The sequence below is a fragment of the Musa acuminata genome, chromosome BXJ1-9, assembly GCF_036884655.1.
Source record: "Musa acuminata AAA Group cultivar baxijiao chromosome BXJ1-9, Cavendish_Baxijiao_AAA, whole genome shotgun sequence".
Classification (NCBI taxonomy): Eukaryota; Viridiplantae; Streptophyta; class Magnoliopsida; order Zingiberales; family Musaceae; genus Musa; species Musa acuminata.
Window position 1 is genome coordinate 40,423,458 of NC_088335.1, and position 18,634 is coordinate 40,442,091.

At 41.3% G+C, this 18,634-nt stretch overlaps 2 protein-coding genes across 2 annotated transcripts; both read right to left on the reverse strand.

Moving 5' to 3' along the window:
* Nucleotides 1-1,443: 1,443 nt before the first annotated feature.
* LOC103998555 (histone H3.3) lies at nucleotides 1,444-2,174 on the reverse strand. The gene is made up of 2 exons (XM_009420047.3): nucleotides 2,015-2,174; nucleotides 1,444-1,925 (listed from the first exon to the last, which is right to left on the reverse strand). Exons 1-2 carry the CDS (start codon nucleotides 2,084-2,086, stop codon nucleotides 1,587-1,589), a joined length of 411 nt encoding a protein of 136 aa, XP_009418322.1. The 5' UTR covers nucleotides 2,087-2,174; the 3' UTR covers nucleotides 1,444-1,586.
* A 2,027-nt stretch (nucleotides 2,175-4,201) lies between these two features.
* LOC135593530 (arginine decarboxylase-like) lies at nucleotides 4,202-7,044 on the reverse strand. The gene has a single exon (XM_065083642.1). The coding sequence runs from the start codon at nucleotides 6,602-6,604 to the stop codon at nucleotides 4,448-4,450; it is 2,157 nt and encodes a 718-aa protein (XP_064939714.1). The 5' UTR covers nucleotides 6,605-7,044; the 3' UTR covers nucleotides 4,202-4,447.
* Nucleotides 7,045-18,634: the final 11,590 nt, after the last annotated feature.

The following is an 18,634-nucleotide window of genomic DNA, read 5'->3' on the forward strand; positions in this document are numbered from 1 at the left end:
AAATGATTATTCTTATATTGCATCATCATCACCCACAAGAGAGTTGAGATTTCCTCTCTGAGTGAGCCTACTAAAATTTATGACAAAGGGTATGTACTACTATTTGCATCAATAAATTACAAGCTCACATGAATCTTGGCTGGTTGCACTTTTTTTGATGTATACATGTGAGAGATGTTGACAAGCTAAACTATAGAGCTCCTCCCATGACAGATGGTCCAACACAAGCCATTGGCTTTGGAGCCTATTTAGTGACGAGCACTTGCAGCATTGCTTTACGGTGAATGAAGTCCACCGGTATGGGATTTTACACATTAGAGAAGTTGAGGTTAAGAAATATTATTGCTGGAATCGTTGCAGTTTACCCAACAATAATATCTACCAATGTGATCGATCCATTCTCCGGGCCAGTCGAATTTTGAGTCAACATTGGTGCCACCGGTGGTGAGATTGCCGGCATTGGAAGTCAATTTGAGACTGTTACCGTCAGTCATATTTGGTATCGGTAAAGCCTTCGACGGAACAGCAAGGCACCGGGCTTCCGTCGATCATTTAGTATGGTGGGAGTACGTGTTCCCTTTACAATGGTGGGTGGGCTTGGCTCAACGTCACATGGAAGCTTGACCTCGCTCCTTCCTCATGCAAGCCGTAACGTCTGTCTGTCTACTTAGCTGATGGACAAAGTAACAGCAATATCTTACGAAGACGACGTTTGAGTTATGCCAACATATTTTTTCGTGAACGATGTAAAGATTGGGGGGGTTGATAGCCATGGAAATTGAATGGTTACAAAGATTTAAGATTTTAAACCACTGGTGGAGATGAAAATTGCAGGAAATGCAACGTCTAAATTCTTATCGACGCTAACGTTCCGAGGATTTCAAAACCCAAAATTAATTCAACGGTGTTTTTGTTTTTTTTTGTTGAACATGAAAACTTCACAAGTGCAATGTCAAATTTTTATATATATAATATCAGGTAAAGATGGAAAAATAAAATAAAATAAAATAATTAATTAGAATAAAAATAAAAATAATTTATGCTAACTTTGATTCTGTGGGTACGCGATAGGAGGAACAACTTCGCTCTCGTCCAAGCGGGTGCCAATAGCAAGACGAGACGCGGAAACCCACGATGTTGTATATGTTAGGCATGAAGAAACGGTGGCAGGCGTCGTTTCATCGAGCACCTGGCAGGCATTGGAACGAGAAAAGGGATCAAATACAGGCATCTAAACAGCAGAAACAATCACGAGTCTTCACCAAGATCGCTCTTGATTTGCTTCCCATGGTTCCAATGCCATCTCTATAGTAATATCCGCATGCTCCCTTCTCTTAATAATCCAATAAGGCTTCTATTTCAAAACGAGGGGCGGCGCATGATTTAGAGTCGTCGATCGGAAAACCCTAATCCTTGATTCAAGAATCATCTACACATGCACAATTCAATTAAAATAGTTACCGATAAAATAAAGATGGACACATATACCATTCGATCGGCAGTCCTATATGATCTCCTCTAATTTAACAGGTCAAATCTCTTGAACAAAGATGCTAAGATTAACCAAGCGAGAATCCACGCCAGAATTAGGCGCGTTCGCCGCGGATGCGGCGGGCGAGCTGGATGTCCTTGGGCATGATGGTGACCCGCTTAGCGTGGATGGCGCAGAGGTTGGTGTCCTCGAAGAGCCCCACCAGGTACGCCTCCGCCGCCTCCTGCAGCGCCAGCACCGCGTGGCTCTGGAACCGCAGGTCCGTCTTGAAGTCCTGCGCGATCTCCCTCACCAGCCGCTGGAACGGCAGCTTCCTGATCAGCAACTCCGTGCTCTTCTGGTACTTCCTAATCTCACGCAGCGCCACCGTCCCGGGCCGATACCTGTGGGGCTTCTTCACGCCGCCCGTCGTCGGCGCCGACTTCCTCGCAGCCTTCGTCCAAGAAAAACAAGTTAACGAAAGACGCCTTCGAGATAAACGAAATCGAGAGGCGGATCGGCCCGCGATATGAGGATGCGCACCTTGGTCGCGAGCTGCTTCCGGGGAGCCTTGCCACCGGTGGACTTACGAGCGGTCTGCTTCGTACGAGCCATCGAGCGCCGGAACGGAGGAGAAGACGAGACCTAGGGTTTGACGATCCCAAACTACAGATCAAGCAGAATAATACGTCGTGTAGGACACTAATAGGATTAGGATGTATATTTATGGAGAGAGAAGGTCCGTTCGCTTTGCCCTTCCGCGAGTAGGATGGGGATCCGACGGCCAGTGATGGGTTACAGGAAACACAGGATCCGCGTGATTCGCTGTGATTGGCAATCGTGCTTCAGACCGAGATCGATGAGCTGTCACATTTGGATAGATCGAACGGCCCAAAACAGCGATCATTGCTGGGAAGGGTTTCCTATCCGTGGGGATGAGTGGGGTTGGGAAATCTCGATCGCATTCTGACTCGGATTCCTAACGTCGGTTGACACAAAATCCAATTTAGCTTAAATCTGATCGAGTTTGATCGAATCGTAGTATAATCTGATTTGCCAATATAAGATGAATACCATATGCGTTACGAAATATGTCACCGTGGCTTTTATATAGTAGTACCATGGTGAACGTGATATCATCAGACGTTACAACTCCATACACGATAATTCAAGTAATATAATGTGAATAGTTTGATTGCGTAACTCTTTTGACTAGAAACAAGTTTGAATAGTTGACTGGAAACAATATATTCATATTGATCGATGGTGACTCTTTTGACGGTCAATGATATTCCTGACCACATAAATCGTTATCACAGCAGTTGACAGACTTTGAAAAGGATTCCATCAAGTGCTATGGCCGTCGACAACTTTGTAACCTTTTTCCCGAAGCAAACACTCGTCGAGGCTTTGCCTCTAATTAACTTGTGGCTTGGGACCAACGGAGTTGCTCCACGCATACAAATTGTCCGATCTCAGCAACGTAGTCCTGTCATCTTCTGCCTTGGGACAATTGAGCTCCGGCCGCGTAAAATGATTCAAAACTGTCGGCAACTAAACCTTTGCATATATATATATATATATATATATATATGCTTAACTAACTTAGTTTGTAAAGATTTTAATATATTATCAAAAGATATTTATTTTGAATCTTATTTTTACCTTTATTTTTTATTAAAAAATGGCAAGTAAACAAAAAAATGACAATAATGAAAAGAAATACTATACATGGAGGGTGAACTCAATTCGTGCTTAAAGTTAATTAGTGAGTTATTGATTAAATTAATTAATTAATGATTGAAATCATATTTTTATTAAATACATAAATATATATATATTATGAGTAAATTCATTTAAAAAAAAAACTCTCATTTTAAGCTTTTTCCAGGAAGTAACGTTCGTCCCTGGAAATTCCTTAATAACATTCTTTGTTTTTCTAATATCTGAAATACAACACTTGACATAATTGAGAACACTTTATTTCTTTGGTTATTACTAAAATCATTATAACATAATGTAATGATACTGTAATTGTATCAATTCACTCTATAGATCAATCTATAAAAAGACAGACAATTATGATAATATATATTGTATATTATGAAAAACTCATAAAGGTAATTTTATTTCATCCAAATATTATAATACTAAATATTTTTTTTGTAATGAGTAGAAAATTAATAGTATAAATGGAATATATTGAAGGGATGAAAGATTAACAAACATAATAGAATTCTTTTGTCTTATGTTATTATGATATACGATTTAATTTAAATACGGAAACAATTTAATTAGTGAACCGACTTGATAAAAAGGATTTAAGTTATGTTTTTTACCAAGCGAGATAGGTAGAATCGATCGAGGAAGTCGACTCGGATCGAAAGGAAATCTCGAGTCCGAGAAAATCCGAATGTCTTGAACCGATCATTCGTCCGTTGTATCGTTTTGATTTTGGTGACCGCATGCTGCACCATCTGATCGTATTTCCAACGCCTGACACGTTCCATCATCCACGTTTCGAATTCTCGTTGGTGCGGTTGGTCAGCCAGATAAAGCTGCGACGGTATTCGTTTGGGTTGGAGCGTGGCATACATCCAAATGCGTGCTGCACCGCCCCCACAGTCCGCTCCCACATGATTCGCCGGTCAGCTGGTGGGTCCCTGACAGATTCCCAAGCGCGAGATGCCTCTTATTCCTCCGCCGGTATATTCACATACCATGGAAGCATAACACAAGCAAAGCAACTTGAATAGAAAGCAAAGCAGGACACGTACCGCCCCCCCTTTCTCAAGAGGAGGTCGGAGCGCATCACCATCACCAAAATCAAAGTAGATTTGGAATCTAACACAGCGACTACGACGAGAGAGAAGAAGAAAAAGCTGACAGCACCAAAACGCGAAACACTCCGACGACCACCACCACCACGACTTGCCTTGACATGTTTGAATGGAGCGGCAGCAACAGACCGCCCATTCACACGTGCAAGCAGCGCATGAACTCCCACTCCTCGTCCTCCTCCTCGCCGCACCCGGCGCACCCGTCCGAGTCGCTGCTCATCCCGTCCGTGCCCTCCCCGTCGCTGGCGGAGACGCCGGCGGCGTTGGCGGCACAGACGAGGTACGGCATGGAGTGGAAGGCGAGGGCGAGAGCGCGGGGCACGGCATCCCCGGCCGCGCACTCCGCCGCCCGGTGCTTGAGCGCCTCGAACATCACCTCGGGCTCATGCTGCATCGCTCGCAGGACGTCCGCGCACGACGGGCCGGGCACCGCCAGCGTCACCGCAAAGCAATGCGACCCGTCGGCCTGCGAGACCCGCACAACGCTCGGCCCCCCGAACAGGTTGTGCAGCCCTCCGAGCGCCTCCTGGTAAGCCCCTCCAAGAAACATTCCCAGGTAGTATCCGCCTCCCAAGCCATCTCCTCCCCCGAGCTCGTGAAGCGGCAGGCTCGACTGCCCGCCGATGAACCGGTCGACCTTACCATCGCTGTCGCATGTCAGATCGGATAGAATCCCCTTGATCGCCGGCCGCTGGTCGAGACGATGAATTGGAACGATGGGGAAGAGCTGCCCGATCGCCCAGAAATCAGGCATCGAGGTGAAAAGCGACAGATTGACATGGTAAGTCTTCACCGGATCAGCCACCCCCAACTCCTTCGACACGAGGTCGCAGAGACCATCAACGGCCGCCAGGTGCTCGAGGCCGAGAACACCGTCTTTAAAGTGGTCGATGCACCTCCGTTTCAGCTGATCGGCGTACAAAGCGCAGGTCTCGTACTCGCCGTCCAAGGCAGCGGCCATTAAATTGTGGTAATCAGAACGAGCATCATCCGCAAGCTCATCCAGGAAGTATGCGAGGTTGGAACCAATGGACGGCAATGGCTCAGCCTTCGTGGTGCTGGATGAGACCGCTTCAAAGATAAGCACCGAGTGGTGGGACACCAGAGCCCGGCCACTCTCGCTACAGATGATGGGGTGTCGCACATGCTTCCGGTCGCAGGCGGACATCACCGCCCGGACCACAGCACCGGCGTATTCCTCGAGTCCGTAACCCACTGACATGTCAGAACCACAAGAGTGAGAGCCATCATAGTCGATGCCGAGACCACCGCCGATGTCGATCACGCGCATCGCCGCCCCAAGCCTCGCGAGCTCGCAATAGATTTGGGCTGCCTCGCCGACGCCATCGGCTAGGAGCGTCGTGGACGGAATCTGCGAGCCGATGTGGAAATGCAGGAGCTGGAGACAATCGAGCATCTCGAGACGCTGGAGCTTCTGGGCTACGGAGAGGATCTGCGTGGTGGTTAGCCCGAACTTGCCCTTCTCTCCGGAGGTGGATCCGAAATGACCAGAATGCTTGGTGCGGAGCTTGGCCCGGAGGCCAATCACCGGCCGAACGCCGAGCCTATGGCTGGTCTCGACCACCGTGTCGAGCTCCTCCTCCTGCTCCAGAACGATGACCGTGTTGAGATCCATGCTACGGGCGACGAGGGCGAGGGCGATATACTCCTCGTCCTTGTACCCGTTGCAGATGAGGAACGCCTCCGGGCTCGCCCTCGTGAGGCAGTTCATGGCGAGGAGGAGCTCCGCCTTCGATCCGGCCTCGAGGCCGAACCCGAACGGCGACCCGAACTCCACGATGTCCTCCACTATGTACCGATCCTGGTTGCACTTGACCGGGTAGACACCCTGGTAGCGGGAGCCGTAGCCGTTGGATCGGATGGCGAAGTCGAAGGCGGCGTGCAGGGACTGGAGCCGGTGCTTGAGGACGTCAGGAAGGCGCACGAGAAGCGGTAGGCGAAGACCGATCCCGCCAGCGGACTTGGGGTCGGAGGCCTTCTTCACCACCTTCATCAGGTCGATCTCCTGGTGGGGGAGGGTGGCGGCACCGTGTGGCCGGACAGCGATGTCGCCGGCGGCGTTGACGCAGAAGTAGGGAGCGCCCCACCCGTTGATCCGGTAGAGCGCCGCAGAGTGGTCGGTGGACCACGGGGAGGTCCAGTCGGAGGTGGCACCGCCCGCCGTCGTCGGAGCGCCGCCGGGGAATGCCCCCGGCGCGGGAAGAGCGCCGCCCCACGCGAAGCCGTAGCCAGGAGGCGGCACTGCAGCATCTACGCACGCGAGGGCCGGCATCTCTTCCCGTTCGCAGCCGCAACCAAAGATAAAAAGAACGCTACGCCTTCAGATCTCGATGTCAAGATGGGGGCTTTGCAAGCCGCCGAGGCCGGAGCCCCGGCCACCCCCCCAAACGAAGCAGGAAGGGTCTGTTATAAAGAAGAAGAACCCTGGCGCGACCTCAGACGACCACGGAATCCCCACGCCGGTCCGTCAGAACACGGGGGAGGCTAAGAAATCGATCAAACGCCCACGCGCAACGCAAGCCGCAGAGGTCGCTGGGTATCCGCGAAACCAACCACGGTCGGCCCAGCCACAACCTCAGATGAATGGACGGAGGGAGGCGGAGCAATAGAAGGAGACGGCGGAGGGTGACGGAACCCTAACGAGAAACCTAACGGGGCAGAGTTATAAATAAGAGTAAGAGGGAGGGGAACCGGGCGAGAGTCGGAGGCGAGGACGGGGGTGTTTATATAGGAAGAGGCATACGATATGTTGTGATTTCCTTTTTATTCTGGCCCAAAAAAACGGTAACGAAAAGGAAGAATATCCAACGATATAATCATCGATCTATCGGGAGAATATATCGTTTTTTTCTCGGGGCGCTCGGATCCGCGCCTATCCGCGTCGAGTTGCCGCGTGGCGGCGCGTGGGACCCTGCGACTCTACAACCACGCCGAGGCGGTCGTCTCGCGAGAACATCGCGGTACATCGTGGGTGTCGTAGATAAGGGTGAGCGAGATAGATCTTATCCAGGGGAGGAAGGAGTCCAAGCACCGTATCCACGGACGGCCGTGATGGCGCCACGGTGTTTCCGCTACCCATCTCTTTCCAATATTAACGCGTTCTTCGCCTTTCTTTCCTGGCGAACGACGTCATCATTTACGCGCGTCGGGGGGACGAATACTTTCCTTTCCCACCTCCGTTGTTCTTACCTTCGTCATGATTGGTGATCAGTCCTGGGCCCACCGATACTTCTTGCAGCAACATGCGGGGATTTTGCTGATTAGTTTTATCTTGTGTAATCTAGATATGTTTTGTACAGTTGTATTTCAAGTATTTATTGCAGACGCTATTAGTTAGGCAGCAGATTTAAAAATCTTTTTGGGGTTATGATGGACTTCCTCTCCAGTGCAGAGTAGAGGTAAATGCATGCATGCATGCACATGCACTTTTGAATAGGAGAAAGGGGAGGGAATTGCTTCCAGGGAAGGTGAGGTGTGGGTTGGTGTGGTGTGAATGTTGAAAAAGGAAGAGGTTCCATGGCACACAATCTCAGCCATTGGAATCATGCAGCTGTGAGACATCTGTTTAAAGAGAAGCCATATTGGACCGAAGCTTTTGCTGAAGAAGGCGTTGTGGTTTGAGTCGGTCAGCCACCAACTCCCCTCCCCTCTCCTCCCCTCAGATCACCATAACCTAAAAACAAGCCCTCACCAATTTCCTCAAGGCAAGGTTTAATGGCAGAAAAGCTTACTCAACTCAAGCCAAGTGGAAAGCCGACTGCATCTATCTTTGAATTTATTGCCATTTTCTATGATATCATCTTTTGAATCCCTGAAACAATTATTGCTGCCGTTTGAAAGAGAGAAGTTTTCTTTGAGAGGACCATAATGTGTGGCCGGTGGATCATCTATGATGGATTCAAAAAGCTCTGTGGGGAAGTTTCCTCGGAGGAAGTGGCTGAGCAGACTCCGTCTTATTATACCTATTGTTCAGTTAAAAGAAACAAAATATTGTTACACATATAATAATGTCATCATGTAAATAGCATAAAAAAAAAAAGAAACATAAGGAAACCCAGAAAAAAAAAAGAAAAAGAAAATCAAGAGCTTCAACAATAAGAAAAATAGGAGTTAGAAAATGCATATAAATCCTTAATTACAAAAAGAAACATTTTTATTTTCTTGAAATAGAGGTATGTGGTTTTTTTTTTTTGCTATTAATATATACATACAAAATTTTTAAACAATTAAGATTAATCAGATATGTTTATTTTTTTGGTTTAATTTAATCAAAATTTGATTGAGCCTAAAAGTATTATGAGACTGGCGAGTCCAAATTAAGAATGGCTTATTTGACTTAACTTCTTTCTTTTCTTTTTATATAATTTTTGTGACTATTTATTGTTGGGAAAATATCAAAGACATGGGAAAAAGTCACTAACAAATATTATTAATTAGTAAGACTAAACTTCCCATCAGATAAAAAATTAATGGTTTTCCCAACTTTTGGGGATTTGATGGTCTTGAGCGTTGCAACCTCATCACATAAATTATATTAGTGACTTGTGCCCATATATAGCTCTAGTATTTTTCCCTCCATCAGTAAGTTATTGCTTTGACCTTTATTGTTCTTCAGATATACACTCACATGTTCTACAAATAATATATTTCTAAATATTAATATCATTCATTCATTCATATATATATATATATATATATATATATATATATATATATATATATATATATATATATATATGTTCTCATCAACATTCATCCTAAAATCTCAAGTTAGTCATATATGCAATTTGAATTTCTATACGTAATAAATATATATATATTATACTCATTATTTTTATTACAATCAACTATAGGTTCACTCAGCACTCTTTAAAGGGTATTAACATCAATTAAAGTTTACTCAAGGATAAAAGATGATCATGGAGATGAATCTATAGGATACAATCAAATTATATATATATATATATATATATATATATATATATATATATATATATATATTCCTTTTTTTTCCTATATGGAGAGACAGGTATTCACTTGTCCACCCAATTTTTCCCAACTAGCTAAAATTTGGGACCATTCTCTCTCTCTCTCTCTCTCTCTCTCTCTCTCTCTCTCTCTCTCTCTCTACGTGCCTCACGTTCCTCACCCAGTGTCATGTTCTCTCCAGTTGCAGGTCCAGGCCAGTGCCATTTGCCCTCTCATGGACCATCGCAACATGCAAATCCGTGACTCCGTGCCTATCCACTTCAACATGAGCCTTTCACCACCTTTCGTTTTTAATGATCCTCACCAATCTGCACTCAGATAATACTCAACATATATAGATCTAGAGAGCAATGAGAATTGTTGAGACCGCATTATTAAGGCCATGCAAAACCTGCAGTGATATGAATGGTGTATATAAAGCCAGCAAGTGGAACATTGTTAGGTTTCTAAGGCTCTAATATTTATCTAAATTTATTCTACGATGCTGAACTAAAAATCTCAGTATTAGGTTTCTAAGGCTCTAATATTTATCTAAATTTATTCTACGATGCTGAACTAAAAATCTCAGTATTAGGTTTCTAAGGCTCTATTTTCGAGAAACAATTGGAATTAGGATTCCTATTATACTAGAATTTGAGTAGCATGCATGGCTTTCTACGTAGCAACATGCATAGCATACCGCTCACCTATTTCGTACCCAAGTATATGAAGCCTGCACCAGAAGCTGCCTTCACTGTCCCATTCAAATAGATGTTGAAACTGTTGTCATTAGCACTTGTCGGATGTTTTGGTCCGGAGAAGATAAGAAAAGACATGTTAACATGCTGCTGCATGTGGAGAGGATGGCCCATCAATGACTTCAAAGTTGAAAGAGAAGCTCCATCGTTTACTGGTTTGCTGTTCAAGGCAGGAATCTGGATCACCTGTCCATCATTATGGGATCTCTTCCATAGATTGGAATACGCTTGGAAGAGTAGGGCATGTCCCACAAATCTTGAGGCCTCCTCAGACCCAGTTCTACAAGGCATATAGAGACATCAAAAGAAACAGTGAAGAGAGAAAGAGAGAGTGAGAGAGAGAGAGGAATTGTACTCTCGTCTAACATGGAGACATGCCCAACAATGTTCTTGTATCATACTTGATGAGGCCAGATTACAACGGTACTCTATCTGATATGAAAGAATGGAGTTGATCTGATCCCTTTTCTCATGTGTCGATGCTATAGTTTTGGAAAGATTTTGTCGAAAGTTGTAAGGAGATTGTCGAACCATCATACAGAAGAAGGTTGCTTGTCAAAAACTTGTATAAAGAGGTAAAGGATTAAGGCACTATATGGATCGAAGATGTAATACTCATAATAGCATTCTGAGACTACATCTCCGCATCTAAATCTTAATCTCTCTTCAACTGTCCTCAACTAGCTTATAAACCCTTTATCTCTTCAAATATAATATGATTTAAGCATCAGAGGAGTTTCCATTCGACAAACCCTTTGTACTCTTTGTTTTATAAATCATGGGCATACCACAAGTGATGTTTGTACTCTTCATGACAATCTGACGATAACCTGAAAACTTGTAGCATGGCTTGGCTTTTGGTATTCCCAAAATTTACAAAATCAACGAACAAGAAATAAAGGATTCAAATTGGTTTTATCAGTCTCATATCAAAATTTGATATCACCAATAGTTACTACATTAAGACTTACATCACTATTTGTCATCATCGACACACAAATACAAAGGTTCGTGAGGAATTATCTATTTTGGATGAGCTCACATGATTTTACCCTTTTGGATGAGTTCCATGAGATGCTACCAAGAGTACAAGATGATTGACACTTATAAAACTTTTATTCCTTTACTCTTCAATCTATGTAAAACCAAGCATGCTTATCAGTGCTCTTCTAATAGAGGAGCTAAGTCCTTCTTAGAAAACTTGGAGAAGCATTACATATATAGCAAAAGGTAAAAATAAAAACTGGTTTCCCAAAATAATTTTATTAAATCATCATGCGAAGATTGAGAGTGTAAAACTTGAGAAGCAGAAAACTGCATAAAGGGCATGAGACATTCTTACATAGGAGAACTCGTATATCCCATAATATCATATATCCTAGTCCATGGATAAATGAACTCTCATAAACTCCTTTTTAGTGGTGACTCACACGATGGATGCAGCAACGATGCACTTCCTCGCGCAAAACATTCTTTCCTCATGATCGTGCACCACCATGCAACAACACACAAGGAGGGATTGGTCCCTCTAGTTGTCCTCTCACACCAGAGAGGAGGCAATCGACTGAAGGAAGAAGGGGGGAGGAGATAAGGAGGGTGACAACAATAGGGGTCTAACCTATGACCCTTTTAGTTCCAACTCCTATTTATAGAGAGCTTCTTTTAACTAGCCCTAATGGATCCTTCTTAGTGGGTAGTGGATTCTAATCAAATAATCATTGCCTTAATGAATATTAGATCCTTATCCAATAACCACTCTAAGCTCTACTGAGTTTTTATCATATATCTCATATTCAATCCTCTATTCATTGAATTGTCCATCATATATGACCCTTTAGGCCCAATACTGAACTGGCCGTGAGTTGCGTATGTTATAACTCCTTCCGACTTAGTGAATTATTATCCTCATAATAATTCATTCAACTCATCGACTATAGACGTACTAGGCCATAGTCCTTAGACAATATAGGAGGATTTAATCTATTGGACTTGTCTGCCCTTAATTATTGTGTATCTATAGTCTCTCATCGATCTAATATTCTAAAGACCATATATCAAACATGATGTTGTCAGGCCCATACGGAATCCATAATAGTCTCACTCTAATCGGATTCTCTTGGAGAACTCATTCACTCTCAATTCGAGTCTCGCTTTTATCAGATTCATCATAATCTAATTAGCCTTAACTAAAGATTTTTCTGAGTGAGAGCACATGAGATATTCCTCTCATGATACCGAGAGTGCATAATCCTCTATTGACACTTAATTACCTTCGTAAAGTTGGCTCCTATTCCTAATGATTGTTTGTACTATATTCAAAACTTACAAACCTATAACTTCGGTATCAAAGAATGGAGTACTCAAACAAAGCATCCTTAGTGTCTCAAGTCTAAAAATCATATATACAATTGGAACTATGGAATCACTATCCAATGATGATATATCATTAACTATCCAACATTCCGTAAGTAGATCATTCATTAAACTTATTCTCCAATGAGCACTTGTACTATATCCCTAGTATCCCTATATAAGCGGCCATGAGACTAGTTGCCTCCATTATCTGGACAGGTATATAGCATATTAGTCTGTCTGGTTATCTTGATGTCCTTATTATACTACCTATGATCAGAAATAGTTAGGGTATGCATTTAAAGGTGAATTGGTCTCATTATCATGATCGTATCATGATCCAATTCTCATTACATAAATCCAAGGACATTATAATATATTCATCATCCAATATAAAGTGAGAAAATATCATAATAATAATAATGAAAAGAAATTATGCAGCATATCACACGTGCCATAACTCACGTGATTGGCTTGCAGGGCACTTGTAACTAGCAATCTCCTGTTTGACTTTGTTTGACTTAAAGCCAATCACCCACATTCTTGATCCCTATTAGGTCCTAATGACGCTTTAACATAATATGAGATAACAACTTTGTTAGTGAATCTGCAATGTTATCTTCAAATGGAATTCTTTCTACTACTACATCACCATGGGTTACGATCTCTTTAAATAAGTGGACCCTCCTCAGAACATGTTTATATTTCTGATTAGACCTAGGTTCCTTCACTTGAGTAATTACCTCATTGTTGTCTTAATATATGAGAATCAGCTCCTTATTGTCTAGCACAACTCTCAGATCTACGATAAACTTCTTTATTCAGATTGTCTCTTTTGTTGCTTCTGCCACAACAATATACTTCGCCTTAGTGGTTGAGTCAACAATAGTATCTTATTTGAAACTCTTCCAACTTATTGCTCCTCTATTCAGGGTAAACATATACCCTGAGTTTGACTTGTTATTATCAACAATGGATTTGAAACTTAGCACTCAACCTTGAGGTAACCTCATTCGTATACTAGTAAAAGATTCTTAATCCTTCTTAAGTACTTAAAGATACACTTTACTACCTTCCAGTATTCCAAACATAGATCCGCCTGATACCAACTCGTACCACTTAGAGCATGTGTTATATCATGTCTCGTACATAGTATAGCATACATAATATAACCTATCGCAAAGGTATAGTGTATTCTATTTATGTCTGCCATTTCTATATGAGTCTTTGGAGATATACTCTTGGAAGTGATCTTCTATGTCTCATTAGTATGAGACATCTCTTGGAATGGTATATATGCACATAAATTGGGACAAGTCAAACATCCTCTTGGATCTATCTCTATAAATTTGAATCATCAAAATGTAGAATGCTTCCCTTAAGTTCTTTATGGAGAAGTATCTAGATAACCAAACCTTAACCGTGCAGAGCATTCTTACATTATTCCCAATGATTAAGATATCATCCATAAATAGTACCAAGAAGGTGATAGTGCTTCCACTTACATTCCAATATACACAAGACTCATCTTCATTCTTAACGAAGTAATAAGATTTGATTACCTAATTAAATCTTATGTTTCAACTTCGGGAAGCTTGCTTTAGTCTATATATGGATTTAAGCAATCTGCATACCTTATGTAGACTTTCCTTAGATACAAATCCCTTAGGCTGTATTATATACACATTCTCCTCAAGGTTGTCATTGAGGAACGTGATTTTCACATCTATCTACTAGATCTTATAATTATAGTATACTATAATAACTAACATGATTCAGATGGATTTCAGCATAGCCACATGCAAGAAGGTTTTGTCATAGTCAACACCTTATTTTTGATGATATTCTTTCGTCACTAATCTTGCCTTATAGGTCTTTACCTTTCTATCTACTTCGATCTTCTTTTTGAAGATCCATTTGCAATCAATGGATACAATACCCTCAGATGCATCAACTATGTTCCAAACCTTGTTGGAGTATATTGAATTCATCTTGAAATTCATAATCTTTTTTCACTTCCTGGAGTCTATGCTCATAATAGCCTCCTCATAGGTCTAAGAATCGATATCCTCAATGTCATCACCATTGATATGTTCCATATATCTCTCAAGAGGGTTAGACACTCTATCAGACCTATACAAAGTTGGAACTTGTGTACTAGATACCTAAACAGACTCGTCCTACAGAATGGTACTTGAGCTAGGTTCTCCAACCTTGCTCAACTCTATCATGCTCCCACTATTTTCACCAAGAATTTATTCTTTCTCGAGGAACATTGCCCTCTTCGCAATAAAGACCTTTTGGTCCTCAAGGTGATAAAAATAATACTCATAAGTCTCCTTAGGGTATCCCACAAATTTGCACCATCCCGTCATTGATTTTAATTTATCGGGATTGTGTCTCCTAACGTGGGTAGGGCAACCCTAAATTTTAACAACCTTGATATCATGCTTCTTCCCTTTCCATCTCTTATATAGTGTAGGCACTGTCACTTTAGATGGAATTCTGTTTAGAAGATAAGTTGTAGACTTTAGGGCGTAGCCCCAAAAATAGATAGGTAGGTCGACAAAATTCATTATAAACTGCACCATGTCTAATAGTATATGGTTTTTCCTATCTAATACACAATTGAGTTGAAGTGTATAAGGAGGAGTCCATTGAGATATGATCTCATGGTCTTTGAGGAACTAATACTCACCTTCTTGATTTGATCGAAGAGTTTTGATATTCTTTCTAATTTCATTTTCTACCTCATTCTTATATTCCCTGAATTTCTCAAGGCTTCGGACTTATACTTCATTAAGTACACATGTCTATACCTAGAGAAATCATTAATGAATGTAATGAAGTATGAATAACCACCTATAACCTTAGTTGACATAAGACCACATACATCAATATGTATGAGTTCTAGCAACTTAGTGGCTCTCTCTCCAATTCCACTAAATGAAAAGTTGGTTAATTTTATTTGAAGGTAAGACTTGTGGGTTGCATAAAATTCATAATCAAATAGATCTAAGTATCCATCCTTTAGCAACCATTGAATTCATTCCTCGTGGATATGACCCAACTTATAATATCATAGGTATGCATCATTCACCTTATTTCACTTCCTCGTAGACATACCAATATTCATGACATGTGGAACAATATCTAACATAAATAAATTATTATTTAATATTCCTCTACTAATGATCTCATCATCTAAAATTAGTTAACAACCATTATTCTCAAAAACTAATTTGTATCCATTATTTGTCAAACAAGAAATAAAAATAATATTTTTGATAATCGAAGGAATGAAATAGCATACATCTAATGCAAGAATAGCTCCACTAAGCAACTACAAGGTTGCTGATCATAGGTTCCCTACAAGCCAATCACGTGAGTGATGATACGTGTGACATTATACACATTATTTTTGCTTATTATATTTTGACACACACACACACATATATATATATATATATATATATATATATATATATATATATATATATATATATATATATATATATATATATATATTGTGATATCCATGGATCTATGCAATGAGAATCGGATCATGATAATGAGACCGATTCACATTTAAACACAAACCCTAAATAATCCTAGTCATAAGTTACTCGAGAGAGACATCGAGATAATCAGACAAATTGGTGTGTTGTATACTCATCCATATGATAGATGTAGATGGTCTTATAGCTGCTCGTGTGGGGATACTAGGGCTATAATGCAGGTGCTCATTGGAGAATGAGGTCACTAATTGATCCGCTCACGGAATGTTGGATGGTTTATGATACCTCATTGTCAAACAGTGATTCTGTTGTCCTAGTGGTGTATCTGGTCCTTAGACTTAAGACACCAAGAATATCCTGTATGAGTACTCCACTCTTTGATACCGGACTTATAGGTTTAGAAGTTCCAGATCTAGCACAGCCGGTCATCGAGAGTGGTAGCCAACCTTACGAGGGCTATTGAGTGTTGATAGAGGATCATCCGCTCTCGATGTCATGAGAGGAATATCGCATGTGTTCTTGCTCAAATAAATCTCTAGCGAGAGTCATTCAGACTAAGAGAGATAGAGTTTTCCAAGAGAATCCAATTAGAGCGAGACTCGAGTAGAAACCGTATGGGTCTAACAACACCATACCCGATATACAGTCAATAGGATATTAGATGAATGAGGGACTATAGGTACACGGTAAGCAAGAGGGTGGGGCGGAAACGTTGTGTTGCCTACCTACGGTCGCCCCCTTTGCGGTTGTCGTTGCAAGCGGTTGCATGCATGCAGATGACAACAAGCTGCCATCTGTGAGGGCAGCAAAGGCAGCAATAGTTACTGCCCTTTCTCAAAGATTGTATCACACATCATATGAGCAATCACACCAGATGATCATGGACCATAGCCTAATGTGATTAAGCCTGAGACAATGAGCATAATCATTCACATCAAGATCTATGTATGCAATGGTGCATCTTCATATACTATGATCATCCATCTCACCCTTGTCGGTTCTATCGGCATTTCGATGCATTTTCATGCATCGCGATCATCCGTCTCGGTCTTGTGGGTCCCGCTATCATTTCTACGCTCCTACTACACCTCCTTGTGTAATTATAACTTAATCATAAGTACGCAGACCCGATAATAAAAAAGAAATAAAGTGGAGGCTCGCAGGCCTCAATAATAACAATAATCACAAGTACACATACATCACATAGTACAACATTCCGTAAGCAGATCAATCAGTGAACTCATTCTCAAATGAGCACAGGCATTGTATTCCTAGTGTCCCCACATGAGCAGCTATAAGAACAATTGTCTCTATTATATGGATAAGTATATAGTATACTAATATGTCTGGTTATCTCGATGTCTCTCTCGAGTAACCTATGACCGGGATTATTTAGGGTTTGTGTTTAAAGGTGAATCGGTCTCATTATCGTGATCTCATTACGATCCGATTCCCATTGTTCAAATAAATGGACATCACAATATATATATATATATATATATGTATATATATATGTATATATATATATATGTATATATATATATGTATGTATATATATATATGTATATATATATATATATGTATATATATATATATATGTATATATATATATATATATGTATATATATATATATGTATATATATATATATACATATATATATATATATATACATATATATATATATATACATATATATATACATACATACAACAAGCAATATAAAGTGATAAAATGTCAAATAAAATAATAAGCAAAAAGAGTGTTTGTCATGTCACACATGTCATCACTCACGTGATTGGCTTGTAAGGCACCTATGACTAGCAGTAATAGCATCCTCATAGGTTTAAGAATCAATATCCTCAATATCATCTCCTTTGATATATCCTGCATATCTCTAAAGAGGGTGGGGTACTATACTGGTCCTACGTAAAGTTGGAACTTGTGTGCTAGGTACCTAAACAAACTTCGTGTTGGGACCCTTTTATTTTATAAGCTTTGAATAATGTTTATTGGGTCTGTTTAGTTCAGTTAGAGTCGGGTAGAAGTTTACTTAATATTTATTTATTATTAAGAGTCCAAGTCCTGGTGGACTCTAGGTGGAACTCTATAAATAGTGATATAACCATTTCTTTAAATCAATCAATCAATCAATAAAATGTTATTCTAATATGTGGACAAACCCTAGGAGGCCGATCCCCTCAAAGCGATCAAGGAGGCCGATCCCCTCGAAGCGATCATTATCATTTTCTTTTCTCCTTTTTCTTCCACAATAACACCTTAGGGTCTTATCATTTGGTATCAGAACATTTTATGATAAGACTTTAGGGTCTTACCATTTGGTATCAAAGCATTTTACGATAAAACTTCAGGGTCTTATCATTTGATATCATAGCCTTATTATTTGGTATCAAAGTCTTAACATTTGGTATCAGAGTAGCGATCCTTGGAGTTCTCACTGTAGTGTTGTCGTAGCTATCAAAAAAAAAAAAAAATTATGTAAGGAAGGGTAAAGCCGGTAGCCACGAACGTCGATCCTTCTCAACCAAGAAGGAACCTTTGCGTCCCGGCCAACAACCACCGTTGTCACTTCTCCACCACCATCGTTGTTTCGCAACCAGCAGCCACCATTGCCACTGTTGTCCCCTCGCTATAATTATCTTCATAAAAAGAGAGAGAGAGAGAGAGAGAGAGAGAGAGAGGAAGA

Coding starts and splice junctions, on each gene's coding strand:
- LOC103998555 (XM_009420047.3), bottom strand. CDS start 2,086: ATGGCTCGTACGAAGCAGACCGCTCGTAAGTCCACCGGTGGCAAGGCT. Junction 1,926..2,014: donor GGAAGCAGCTCGCGACCAAG/GTGCGCATCCTC, acceptor TCTTGGACGAAG/GCTGCGAGGAAGTCGGCGCC.
- LOC135593530 (XM_065083642.1), bottom strand. CDS start 6,604: ATGCCGGCCCTCGCGTGCGTAGATGCTGCAGTGCCGCCTCCTGGCTAC.